Source organism: Dromiciops gliroides, chromosome 2 (assembly GCF_019393635.1).
Source record: "Dromiciops gliroides isolate mDroGli1 chromosome 2, mDroGli1.pri, whole genome shotgun sequence".
NCBI classification, from domain to species: domain Eukaryota; kingdom Metazoa; phylum Chordata; class Mammalia; order Microbiotheria; family Microbiotheriidae; genus Dromiciops; species Dromiciops gliroides.
Genome location: NC_057862.1, coordinates 566,226,698 through 566,240,165, shown reverse-complemented (window position 1 = coordinate 566,240,165; position 13,468 = coordinate 566,226,698). Strand labels below are relative to the sequence as shown.

Sequence of the window (13,468 nt, the reverse complement as noted above, 5' to 3'; positions counted from 1 at the left end):
TTAAGTAAAAATTTCATCTAAGTCCTAATAAAATGATAGAAATATGTAAAATATACATTTTTCATTTGTCAGAATATATGTAGCATAGGGGCAGCTCAGTGGATAAAGCACCAGCCCTGGATTCGGGAGGACCTGAGTTCAAATCTGGCCTCAGACACTTGACACTTACTAGCTGTGTGACCCTGGACAAGTCACTTAACCCCAATTGCCTCACCAAAACAAACAAACAAACAAACAAACAAAAAAAAAAGAATATATGTAGCATAAAAATGCTAGAATCTGTTTTCTGTTTTTCTCCTCACTGACTCTTCTTTCATTTTTATTTATAATACTTGTCACATTCTTTCTCCAAAGGCTAGTAATATTTATGTTCGTTTTTTCCTTTTCATTTGTACAAAGGTGTTTCTACAATCAGTTTTCTTGAATGGTCACATTTATAGTACAATGAGTGTTTGCATTAAATACATGTTTAAAAAAAAATACCTTATCCATAATTCTCTTTCATTTTTACCAGTTTCAAACTTTTATCAATGTTCCCAAAAAGAAATAGCTAAATTGAAACTAGAGTAGGTGCTTAATAAATGCAAGTTGCTTGACTAACCAAATGACCTAGGCTATTGATTATAGATATTCAATTTTTACATTTGTTCTATTTTTTGTTAGACATTGCAGAATAAATGGATTGTAAATTGAATTGAGTCATCACTCAAACGACAAATATTGAATATGTTCTAATACTTAGTAGGTACGTTACAAGGCATCCTGGGTTCTTCAGTTTATTTAAACAAATGTTTATTAAGCACATTCTGTGTACCAGGCATTATACTAGATGCTGGGCATGTAAACAGGAAATTAAACATTCCTTGCCCTCAAAGAGCTTATATTTGGGGTGGAGGGGAAGGGATGTCTTTCTCTTTTCCCTTCTGTCTGTGCCTGGTTCCGGTCACTTAAAAACAGGTTTGGTTTTTAGATTGTATTTACCCACAACAGTGTTCTCCATCTTATTAGTGAAGGTTAATTGTATACATTTTAAAATTTATCTCTTGTAAGTAATCGAATTTGTATTATTCTGTACTTTTTTTTTAGAAAGTTTTACTTCATAAGGCTTTTATTGCTCAAAAATCATCAGTATTTATAATTTTATCCTCTTTAGCAATTTCAGTGGCAAATCTGTTATTGGTTTAACCAGATTTGTGTTATTTTTCTGTAGGAAGTTGTTGGAAAATTTTTCCAAGCAGACATTGCAGAAAATGCTTTGGTATGTAGTTCATAACACTGTATTGATACCAATTTAGTATTGATGATTGAGTTAGTAATTGGCATTCTGTAAGATGAGTCTTAATCTTTTTTAATTATAGAAAAACACCTTAGAAACAGAAATACCTACTGTCTGTGTGTTAGCTGATGAAGAATTTCTTCCCTTCAAAGAAAATACATTTGATCTGGTTGTTAGCAGTTTAAGGTTGGCATTTCATTTTTAATTTATTTCCTTTGATGCTCTATCAATAATTCTTGCTACAAAGGTTTAACTTTAAGAGAACATATAGTTCAGTCTGCATGTCTGCATCAGTTCATTGAAAAAATTAATAATCTTGAACATTTGTAGGATAAAGTAAATCCACACATATCAGCATTTCTACATAGTATCAGTAGAACCCAGTAGGAAGAGCTAAAAAGAAAATATAGAAACAGAAATATAAAGAGAATATAAAAACAGAATATAGAAAATAATTGAGTTTATCTGCCAAAATATCTATAAGAATTATATAAGTACAGATGTGAATATTCTTTGCAAAAATGGACAGACCGAAATAATTGGAAGACTATTAATTAGAATGTGTATAATAAATCACTATAATAAAAATGATATTAAAACTACCAAAAGATTACTTTTAAGAACTAGGGAAATGGCGCAGTGGATAGAGCACCGGCCCTGGAGTCAGGAGTACCTGAGTTCAAATCCGGCCTCAGACACTTAACACTTACTAGCTGTGTGACCCTGGGCAAGTCACTTAACCCCAATTGCCTCACTTAAAAAAAAAAAAAGAACTAGGGAAATAATGAAATTCATGGGGGCAGCTAGGTGGCACAGTGGATAAAGCACCAGTCCTGAATTCAGGAGGACTTGCATTCAAATTTGACCTCAAACACTTGACACTTGCTAGCTGTGTGACCCTGGGCAAGCCACTTAACCCTCATTGCCCTGAAAAAAAAAGAAAGAAATTCATGTGGAGGCAAAAAAAAAATGTTGAAGGAAATAATAAAAAGAAATGGAAGTAAGGGGGCCTAGTAGTGCCAGATCTGAAAAAACAATTTGATAGTGGTTAAAATAGTTTTTTAAAAAATCAATTAGTGTGGGGCAGCTAGGTGGTGCAGTGGATAGAGCACCAGCCCTGGAGTCAGGAGGACCTGAGTTCAAATTCAGCCTCAGACACTTTAACACTTACTAGCTGTATGACCCTAGGCAAGTCACTTAACCAACCCCCCCCCCCCCCAAAAAAAAAAAATCAGTTAGTGCAACACATTGGGTAGTCTGGCTTTTCCTCTAGGACCATTTCTCCCTTTGTGCCATGTACTTATATCCTTTCTGCCTTTTGATTCTCATCTTGAACATTGTGGGTCTTTTAATCTCAGATCCTCTAATTTGGCAGCTGATTATTGCAATTTCTCTATACATGTTCCCTAGTCATGTGTAATTTTTTCCACATAGTTGGGCCATAGCATTTTCACCAGCATAGCCATGTACACCGATTTTCATTATTGACAAGGCATCCTACCTCACTATACCTACCCTGTAAAATGTAGAAATTCCCATTGTGCTCTCATTAAACAAAAATGATTAGAAAGCATTGGTTTAGTAGAAATAGTCCACTGTTAGGAAAGAAGACAAGTTCTAGCCTCTATGATGTCATTAACTTGCTGTTAACCTGGAACAAGTAAGTCTTACAGAGTCATACAATTTAGAGATGGAAACGATTTTAGATATAATCCCACACAATCCCTAATTTTACAAATAAGGAAACTGATGCCCAGAGAAGCTAAGTGACTTGCCCATGGGTAAATAACAGATCCCGGATTCAAAGACTTCTATCTCTAAATCTAGTGCTCTATTATATCCAATTTTGCCTATCTGTAAAATGGAAAGAATCATACAGAATCTCAACTCTAATGTTAGATTTAAGAGGTCTTCAAGTAAAAACTGTATTTAAAAAATAATTCCTACATTCCTGATAAGTGGTCATCTAGCTTCTCTCTCTGCCTGAAGAACTGACTGGGAACCTACCTCCTAAGGCAGCCTGGTTGACTTATATTTTTGACACCCTGCCCCCACCACCTTAATATCTTAAGTGTAAGGTGACATAGATGTGGGTTTGTTTTGTTGTTGTTCAGTCATTTATCAGTCACATCTGACTCTTCATGACCCCATTTGGAATTTTCTGGGCTAAGATATTAAAGTACTTTGCCATTTCCTTCTCTAGTTTATTTTACAGATGAGGAAACTGAGGTAAACAGGATTAAGTGAGTTGCCCAAATCTGAGCTCACAAAGATAAATTTTCTTGACTCCAGGCATGATGCTCTACTGTGTCATCTAGCTGCCCCACTGTTATAGATACATAGTATATAAGCTCTATGATGCAGATATTCTGTTTTTGTCTTTGTAGCCCCATCAACTAGCACAGTGCTTGTCACGTAGTAGATGTTGGACTTATAAAACTAAATGGAAAGCACATGAAAAATAAATTTGAAGATTATTGTTATTAAAAATAAGTAAAAATTTCATTTAGCTCAGGCTATAGCAGATGCACCTAAAGTAGGATTATAAAAAAATTTCTATCAGTTTAGGTTTGTGTGATAAATGCTTATTTCTCATTTATGGTTTATTAATAAGAATGATAGAATTCTTACCTAGATGGATGATTACTTAAGGACATTAAGAATAGAATACATGAGTGATGAACAACAATATATGGTGTTTGTTAAATTCTTTGCTATATTTTATCAGTTTCTGATCTAAATATTGGAGAGAACAGTTTCCAACAGGAGGTAGACTTAAATGTTACATGCTCTTTTATGTTTCTGGCTTTTTGTTTGTTTTGAAGAATAGTAAATTATTTATCTAGTCACAGAGTTACCATACTTAGCAGTAAAATTTAAAAAATTGTCTTTTGTGGGAGCAGCTAGGTGGTACAGTGGATAAAGCACCAGCCCTGGATTCAGGAGTACCCAAGTTCAAATCCAGCCTCAGACACTTGACACTTACTAGCTGTGTAACCCTGGGCAAATCACTTAACCCTCATTGCCCCACAAAAAAAAATTGTCTTTTGCCTTTGCTTTGGAATGTTTAGGTCTGCTAATAAATTATCCTTTTAAACGATTGAAACCTGTTTAAAAGACCTTGATCAAATGGAGAGTTTTTTTAGAACTGAAATGCATTGTTTTATTGTAGTAGTTACTGCATTTGAACTTGCAAATAAGTCCTCGTTTTTTCATAATAAGGACTTGGGCTATAGTAGAGCCCTTGCTATTTAAGCTACGTGTTAGCTGTGGTAGCAATGGGAATTAACTTTCTTGCCTTAGCTACTATAGAAACAGAATGCTAAGTCACTGCTAGCCTTTTAAAGTACAGAACGATGATTTTAGATTTAGATTTGGAAGGGACTTCAGCTATCACATAATCTAATCCTCCTCATTTGACAAATGAGCCTTCTGACTCAAAATCCATCACTATTAACCTTGTGCCATACTGTTTCCCATTTATATGGTTTAAATTGGTAGTAAAGCTAGTATACTGAATTTCTTCCTTAACATATTGTTGTTGTACAGAATAGAATTTTATAGTTAGAAAGGACCTTAGAGATCATCTCCTCTAACTCCCTCATTTTACAGATAAAGAAATGATTTCTACAGAGTTGAAATTGCTTGCCTAAGGGTCCCATAGTTAGTCACTAGCAGAGATGGGACTAGAACACAGGTTTTCTTTCAAATAAAATGATGAAAATTACTAGGATAGAGATTAAGTAATCAAACACTTGAAAGCTATCCCTTTGCTCCTTAGTATGAGAGCCCCCAGTAGGCTTGTAGAACCCTTGTTTTAAGGCAGTATGCCTCTAGATTAACTTTTTTTTTTGCATTAAATCATAATAAATGTTTTTATATTTCAGTTTACATTGGGTGAATGATCTTCCTAGAGCATTTAAACAGGTAAGAAAAAATATTGATACATCTATTATAATTTAATAATACTATTATGAGTATATCATTAAATATACCATGGTAATTCTGAGTTTGAAGAAATTAATATAGCTACACAAACTCTAAAATAATTTAGTTTGAAATTTGTTTATAGATTAAACATTTGAAGTGTCATCTTGGAATTAAATTAGTAAATATTTATTGAGCTAACTGTATGCCTGGTATATTAGTAGGTGGTCTGAGGGATACTGAGAAATATTTTTTACAAGTTATTAAGATTAAAAACTTAATTAAGGAAATAAAGTATAAATATGTAAAAAGTTATACAACTGTATGACAGAAGTACAAGAAATATCATGATCAGTTAAATGATAATTTACCAGAGTAGTGATAGAAGTCAGTATTCTCCAGATTTTTTTGATTGCACATTCCTCAATTTAAAAAAAAAATAAAATATACTTCTCCAGTGCATCTATATTTACTTATTTACAAATGATAAAAATGGACCGATATATCATCTATTGTAATTGTAAAAGCATCTTCACAACAATCAGTCAACAAGCTTTTATTAAACCCTAAGTGTTGTGCTATAACTATTAGATGGGAAGACATGGTTACACAGCGAATATTTTTAAAAATAACTGGGGGTTGTAGTGTATTTCAAGTTCAATATGAGTCACTAGTATGATGTGACAGCCAATAAAGCTAATTAGGAGGGTGACAGCTTCTTCATTAGGAGAAATATAACTTCTAGGAATAAGAGAGGTGGTGATCCTATTAAACTTTTCTATAGACACATCTTGTGTTTGGAAGTATCGTACTGGTTCTGGATGCTGTGGTTTAAGAATGACATTGATAAGGGAGAGAATGTCCAGAGGAGGGTAGCTAGGATAGTGAAGGGCCTTTAGTCTATGTCATATGACAGCAGATTGAAAGCATTGGATACATTTAACTTGGAGAGGACTTGAGGTGGGGGGAGAGGAATATGACAGCTCTCTTCAAGTGTTTGAAGGGCTATCGTATGCAAGAGGGATTAGACTTGTCTTGATAAGGCCAAGAGGATGGAACAAGGAACCATGAATGAAAGTTACTGTGGTGCAATTTTAGGCTAGGTGTGAGGAAAATTGCTAGACAATTAGGGTTATCGCACAGTGGAATGGACTTCTTTGGGAGATGATGGGTTCCCCTTCCTTGGAGGATTTAAGACAAAAACTGACTGATCTCTTGCTGAGTATGTTATAGTGGGGATTCTGTTTGGTCATATATGGTTTAGACTAGGTGAATTCTAACTAAAATTCTTTGATTCTGTGAATTATATACATTATGAAACTTAGAGAATTAGAGATTTTAAAAAGGGATAAAATAAAGATGAAATAATATTTGATCCTAGAATCCAGCCAGCAGTGTTTATTGAGTAGAAGGCTGACATGATCTGACCAGCATTTGAGGAAAATCCCTTTGCAGGCTGTGGAAGGTAGATTAAAGAGGGGAGAGTGAGTGTTTCCCTCATCTTGGTTCTGTCTCTTATTAACTCTTTGACTGTGGGCAGGTTACTTATTTGTACTACTTAACCTCACCAAAGTTCATTGTTTTATAAAGCTCCTATATAATGTGAAATTACTGTTACATTCCAAGTGTGGCTGAAGTGTCTAAGGAAGTTATAGGAAGAAAAAAAAATAAAACAGAACAAACCTTGGGATTAACTTCAGTTAACTGGCAGATAGAGACAGAACTAAAAAGGTTGCTGTAAAGGCAGTCTCTGAATACTGCTTTTTTTTTTTTTTTTTTGTGAGGCAATTGGGGTTAAGTGACTTGCCTAGGGTCACACAGCTAGTAAGTGTTAAGTGTCTGAGGCCGGATTTGAACTCAGGTACTCCTGACATCAGGGCCAGTGCTCTATCCACTGCGCCACCTAGCTGCCCCCTTGAATACTGCTTTTTTAATATTTTTAAGTGTTAAATTCATGGTTTTTATGATTTAATGAGCCCTGTCTTAAACTAGGATCTCCCTTCCTTATCAAGATCAAAATATTGCCAAATATTTTACCATAGTCCAGAATATAGTTTGAAAAAGAGTTGAAAATTTTGAATAAGAATGTGGTCATGGCAGCTAGGTGGCACAGTGGATAAAGCACCAGCCTTGGATTCAGGAGTACCTGAGTTCAAATGGGACCTCAGATACTTGACACTTACTAGCTGTGTGACCTTGGGCAAGTCACTTAATTCCCATTGCCCCACCAAAAAAAAAAAAAAAGAATGTGGTCATCCAATTCACTTCTGATGTTGATCGGCTAAAGTTATTAGTTGGAAATTAGTTTTAAAGGCAGGAAAATCATCAGTGAGAGAACATCTATTCAATAAAAAAAGGTATCCTTATGTTTCATATTATGCAGTGTTTAAACATACAAATGATTCTACTCCTGGCTCTATGATGGCTGAATGAATGAATTGCACAGCAATAGTTGTCATTTATGTGAAGAAGTTATTGGTTAGAACGTCAGCTCATTTAATGTATTCGCCTGTACTCCATGTGTGAGCGATTAACAATATGATATTAAATTGTTGCATGCATGAATAAATTTGTTATTTGCCCTCTAAATTAATCCAGAAATGTAAATAGCATTAACTTTTGGATTAGTAGTTATTCTGAGCAGATTTTTTTGTTTGTCTTACAGATTCATTATGTTTTAAAACCAGATGGAGTATTTATTGGTGCAATGTTTGGAGGAGACACACTCTTTGAGCTTCGATGTTCTTTACAATTAGCAGAACTGGAAAGAGAAGGAGGATTTTCTCCACACATTTCTCCTTTCACTGCTGTCAGTGATCTGGGTCATCTGCTGGGAAGAGCTGGTTTTAATACACTGACTGTGGTAACTATTAAGAAAGGAAATGAAGTAACCTATCAGTTGTGCAGCTTGGAAACAACTAAAAAATTTTCTTGATCTTGAAGGAATGTTGGAAACACTGATGTTATTATTCAAATTCCAAGTACCACAATTTTCAGTAAAAAAAAAAAGTCTTATTAGTACTTAATTGATCTCTAGCAATTTAATTTATGATCTTTGCTTAGGTAATTCACTTTTTAAAAAACAGCATAAATGCAATTGCCCCCTCTCAGAAAAGATGATAAGTTCCAAGAATGGGGGGTGGGGGGAGAAGCAGAGGCACAGAGAGAAAATGTAGGATGTGTTGGAGGTCAAAGACTCGCCCAGTTTGGTTGGAGCATAGATTATTTGGAGAAGAGTTAGAAATAAGGCTGTACAATTATACCAGATTATGGAGGGCCTTAAATGCCAAGTACAGTTTTAACTTTTCTTTCTTTATCAATAAGGACCTAATGAAATTTTTTTTTTATGTAGAGGAAGTAACATGACTGGTATGAAGAATAGTCAATAGTCAATAAAAATGTATTAATTGCCAGGCACTCTTGTAAACACTGGGGATGCAATATGAGGCAAAAGACAGTCCTGCTCTCAAGGAACTCACGAATCAAATGGGGAAGACAACAAGGAAGCACATATGTACAAACAAGCTATATACAGCTATATAAATATACTCTGTATACAAGCTACACAAAAATATACATTGTTTCCTATTTATTGGAAATAACAGAGGGAAGGCACTAGAACCAAGAGGGATTCAGAAAGACTTCCTGTGGAAGATGGGATTTTAGTTGGGACTTAAAGGAAGCCAGGGAAACCAGTAGATAGAGATGAGAGCAGGAGTATTTCAGGTGTGGGGGACAGTCTGGGAAGTGACCGGAGCACTGAAATGGAGTTTCTTGTTCGTGGAACAGCCAGAAAGCCAGTGTTACTGTCAAAGAATACATGTGGAACAGTAAGATGTAAGAAGACTGGAAGGGGCCACCTAGGTTATAAAGGGCTTTAAATACCAAACAGAGCATTTTGTATTTGATCCTGGGGGTGTGGAGGCCACTGGAGTTCAGTGAGTAGAGGGGGAAATCACTTTAGTGACTGAATAAAAAGACGGGGGAGAGACTTGAACCAGGCCAGACTCACCAATAGGCTATTGCCTTTGTGTAGATGTTGCATAGGTGAAATCAGTAGGCCACGCCCCAATAGATTGGGGGGTGGGAGAAGGAGTGGAGAGATAATGAGGAGTCGAAGAGATAAGAAGGACTTGAAGATGACACCTATCTTTTGAACTTGAGGAACTAGGAGGATGGTATTGCCCCTTAGAGTAATAAGGAAGGTGGACTGAGGAGGGTTTAGAAGGAAAGATAATGAATTTGGTTTTGGACATGTTGAGTTTAAAATGTCTAGTGGACAGCCAGTTTGAGATGTCTGAAAGGTATTTGGAAACGTGAGATTGGAGGTCAGCAGAGAGGAAAGACCAGGATAGGTAGATTTGGGAGTCCTCAGCGTAGAGGTGATAATTAAATCTGTGGAAGCAGATTAGTTCGCCAAGTGAAATAGTATAGAGGGAGAAAAGAAAAAGAGGGCCCAAGGCAAAATCCTGATTAAGATTATACATTGTAATAATCTTTATAGTCAGTATATAGAACAATATATATGGCTTGTATATGTAACTACTTGATGTTTTCAAAAGTCAATTTCTGACATTTACATGAAGGATGGATTGGAAAGGAAAGAATTAAAGTGAATAGTCCTGTTAGAAGGCTATAGTCATGAGAAAAAAGAAATTTTAACTAAAATGCCACTATAGTTTGGAACTATTTGTTGTATGCATCTTTTTATTCCCTGAGGGGGGAAAATCCCCACCTTTACAGTACAATACAATAATTGGTACTCATCATGGGTATCTAAGGGCCAGGGGTTTCTGACTGGTGAGTTTTTCTTTACTGTTTGATCTCTAAACTGAATCCAGTCGATCCCAAAGCTTTATCTTAACCTAGTCTCTTCTTCTTTTCCCCTCTCCCTCTGTCTTTTTCCCTCCTTCCTTCCCTTTCTTCCTTTTTCTCTATTCCTTCCTTTCTGATGATTTTCAGTGATTCTGCACTAGGAATATGTGATGAGTAGCTGCTCCTCATTCCCTAGTCAGTGATTTGTATTATTGGCATCCTTTCTAAGGCATTCCATATTGAGAGGGACATTGACAATGATCATTTATTAGGTGCTAGGCTCTGGGGATACAAATATAAAAGTGAAAGACTGTGTCTTCAGGGAGCTTTATTTGTGGGGACATTCAAGGTCTTCATTAATAAGTTAGTACAAATTTTTTTTAGAGGGGAATGAAAAGACTGGGAGCTTAGGAAAGCTTAATTTTTAAAAGAATATTTAAAATTTTTTTTATTTTTTTTTTTATTTTTCTCAATTACATGTAAAGATATTTTTTAAATTCTAAATTTTTCTCCTACCCTACCTTCTCTCCCCACTCCTGAAGCCAGTAAACAATTTGATATAGGTTATATATTACAGTCATGTTGAACATTTTTCCACATTAATCAGAACAAAAGGAAAGAAAAAACTCAAAAAAATAAACAAGAACAATTAACAAAAAAGCAACAACAAAAGTGACAGTTGTATTCTTCCATCTGCATTCTTACTTAATAGTTCTTTTTCTGAATGTGGAGAGCATTTTCTGCCATAAACCATTTGGCATTGTCTTGGATCATTGCTTTGCTGAGAAGAGCCAAGTTCAGGAATGTTTTCTTGAAAGAGTGTAGCACTTGAGCTGAGCCTTGAAGCTTGAGCTTGACCCAGGGGTTCTAAGAAGTGAAGGTAAAGATGGAGGGCATTCCTGGTGTGAGGTGACTTCCTAGGCAAAAGCACTTAGGCAGAAGATGGAATGACATGGATATGAAACAGAACATTGACGAATTTCACTGGAGTAGAGTGAGGTGGAATTATGTAATATATATCATATACTTAGCTTAGGAAAATAGAACCAGATTACAAAGGGCTTTAAATGTCAGATAGAGGAGTTTCTATTTAATCCTAGATGTATCAGGGAGTTACTGAAGATTCTTGAGCAAGGATGTGACACTGGTTAGATCTCTGCTTTAGGAATGCTCCTTTATGGCTCTACATAGGATGAATTGGAGAGAAGAGACACTAGATATAGAAAAAAATAAAGTTTTTACAAATAGTCCAGAACAAAAGTGATGCAAGCCTCAACTAGGGTGCTTCTATTATTAGTAGAGAGGAGACTGGTGAGAAAAATATTAAGGAGGTAGATTTAACAACACTTGGCAACTGCTTGACAAGCTGGACTGTATCCAGAGGACACCTGGAATTAGTGAAAGGTCTAGAAATCATATCAGTTCTTGATGGAATTGAATAAATTGTGCCTATGGAGCTCAGTAATTCACTTCAACAAGCACTTAGTAATCCTGTAGTGTTTGATATGCCGTGAACATACAAAGAAAAAACAAACAAACAAAAAGAAAGCTCCACAGGGAGGGAAACATGGATCCATGCAAGATCATTTCAGAGAGAGCAGCAAGAACTAGAGTCTTAGAAAACATTTCCTATAGGTAGTGATATCTCAGCTGATCTTTAAAGGCAAGTAAGAGGCAGTGGTGAGGAGGGATAGGAGAGGGGGAAGATAGCTCCACAGATGGAGAACAGCTCAGAAGAGTAAAGCCTGATGTGCATATGAGCTGTCTTCATGTATTTGAAAAGCAATCCTGTGGTTTAGGATTAGACTAATGCAGATCTAGAGGATATAACTAGGACCAGCGGAGAAAAAGAATAAAGTGTCAGATTTTGGCCCACTATAAGGAAGGAAAAACTACTTAACAGAAGAGCTATTGCCACATAAAATGGACTTCCTTTTAAAGTCCGTTCCCCGTTTCTTGAAATGTTTTAGTGGAGGTTGAATGACCGCCTACCACAAATGTTGTAGAAGGGTTTTCTGTAATAGATGGTAAGATGGCCTCTCAGTTCCTTCTCAATTCTCTTAAAGGTCAAAATGATGTTTTTCTCCTTTTTTTAAAAATAGGATACTGATGAAATTCAAGTGAATTTTCCAGGAATGTTTGAGGTGATGGAAGATTTACAAGGTAAAGGACATTCTTTTAAAGTAGTCTTTGATTTGTTGTGCTTTGTTTTATCTAGCCTCATGCTAATTGAACTATAACTGAAGCATTAGAATCCTTTTTATTTTACTTAGTCTTTCAGAAATTGATTCAGAAATAACAAATGATGGAGTTTTTAAGAGAAATTAACTGTATGTGTTCTCTCTAGTTAGAAATTACTTTAGTATTTTGTATAAATACTTAGTATTTGTTTATCTGTGCTATACCTCCCACCTCCAGTAGAATGTAATTGCCCTCAGGACAGGAATGGTTCCACTTTGTCTTAAGCCTCACCACCTCGAACTTCTGTTCTGGCACAAAAGCACTTTATAAATGTTTGTTGGATTGAGCTTGTGGTTTTGGTATGCAATTTTTTATATACCAAATTTTTTGCTTCAGTAGAAGAGGACTAGTTTGGAACCTGGGAAATTGCAAGCAACTTAAAAATTAATAATAATACCTTAGACTTACTTAGCTGTTTTCAGGGAGAGTCGGTATTATTCCTATTTATAGTTGAAACTGAGGGTGAGAAGTGACTTACTATTTTCTCTGAGAGCTCACTGCTGTGAAGTGGACAAAGCTGAGACTTAAAACCTAGGTCTTCTGTCTCCAATTATTGGATTTTTTTTTTAACTCTACCTTGCTGCCGCTTACATTTCCCACTTTGTAACAAAGTGTTCATTGCATTCATTAAATATATCTTTTCTGAATGTAGAACTTTGTTGCTTTGAAAGTAAAAGATTTCTAAACTCAGGGAAATGTTGGTGTTTAAAGGCCATACAACTGTCTTTACTTCTCATACAATTTTTAAAAAATCTAGAATAGTCTAGAATAGTAGTTGACATATAGGCTGTTTTTTATTGGTACACAGACTTAATTGCTAGCCAAAGCTTCCCCATTAGAATGTAAGCTCATGAGTGGGGATTATTTCATTCTTTGGCTCTTTTGTACCCTCTGACTTGAGATTTAGCAGTCACCTTTCAATCCTGGTTTAGTGCAAAAAAAGTTTTGGAGTCAAGAAAACTTGGGTTTGAGTCTGATGCTTTTTACAGACTACTGTCGCCAGATAAATTCCCTTCATAGGTCTCATTTGAAGGGGTTGGTTTACATGATCTCCAAAGCCCCTTCCAGTATTGATTACTACAGTACTGTGATCCTTTACCTGGTAATTTGTAACATGGTTAAAAATAGTAAAAACTTTAAAAAATACAACAAATATTCTCAAAAAACCGTGCCTCCTATCCATCCCAATAACTACCCCTATCCCCTCCC

The 13,468-nt window shown here is 35.6% G+C and overlaps 1 protein-coding gene across 3 annotated transcripts in view; it reads left to right on the top strand.

The window, feature by feature from the left end:
• NDUFAF5 (NADH:ubiquinone oxidoreductase complex assembly factor 5) overlaps window positions 1-13,468 on the top strand; it is a 30,614-nt gene that overhangs the window by 8,784 nt on the left and 8,362 nt on the right. The window contains exons 4-8 of one of the 3 annotated variants that reach the window (XM_043988465.1): window positions 1,211-1,258; window positions 1,359-1,462; window positions 5,164-5,203; window positions 7,869-8,066; window positions 12,121-12,181. In XM_043988465.1, the coding sequence (XP_043844400.1) occupies window positions 1,211-1,258; window positions 1,359-1,462; window positions 5,164-5,203; window positions 7,869-8,066; window positions 12,121-12,181 (451 nt within the window). Of the gene's footprint in view, window positions 1-1,210; window positions 1,259-1,358; window positions 1,463-5,163; window positions 5,204-6,584; window positions 6,669-7,868; window positions 8,067-12,120; window positions 12,182-13,468 lie in introns of those variants that run through there. The other 2 variants (XM_043988467.1, XM_043988466.1) reach the window with 2 other exon arrangements.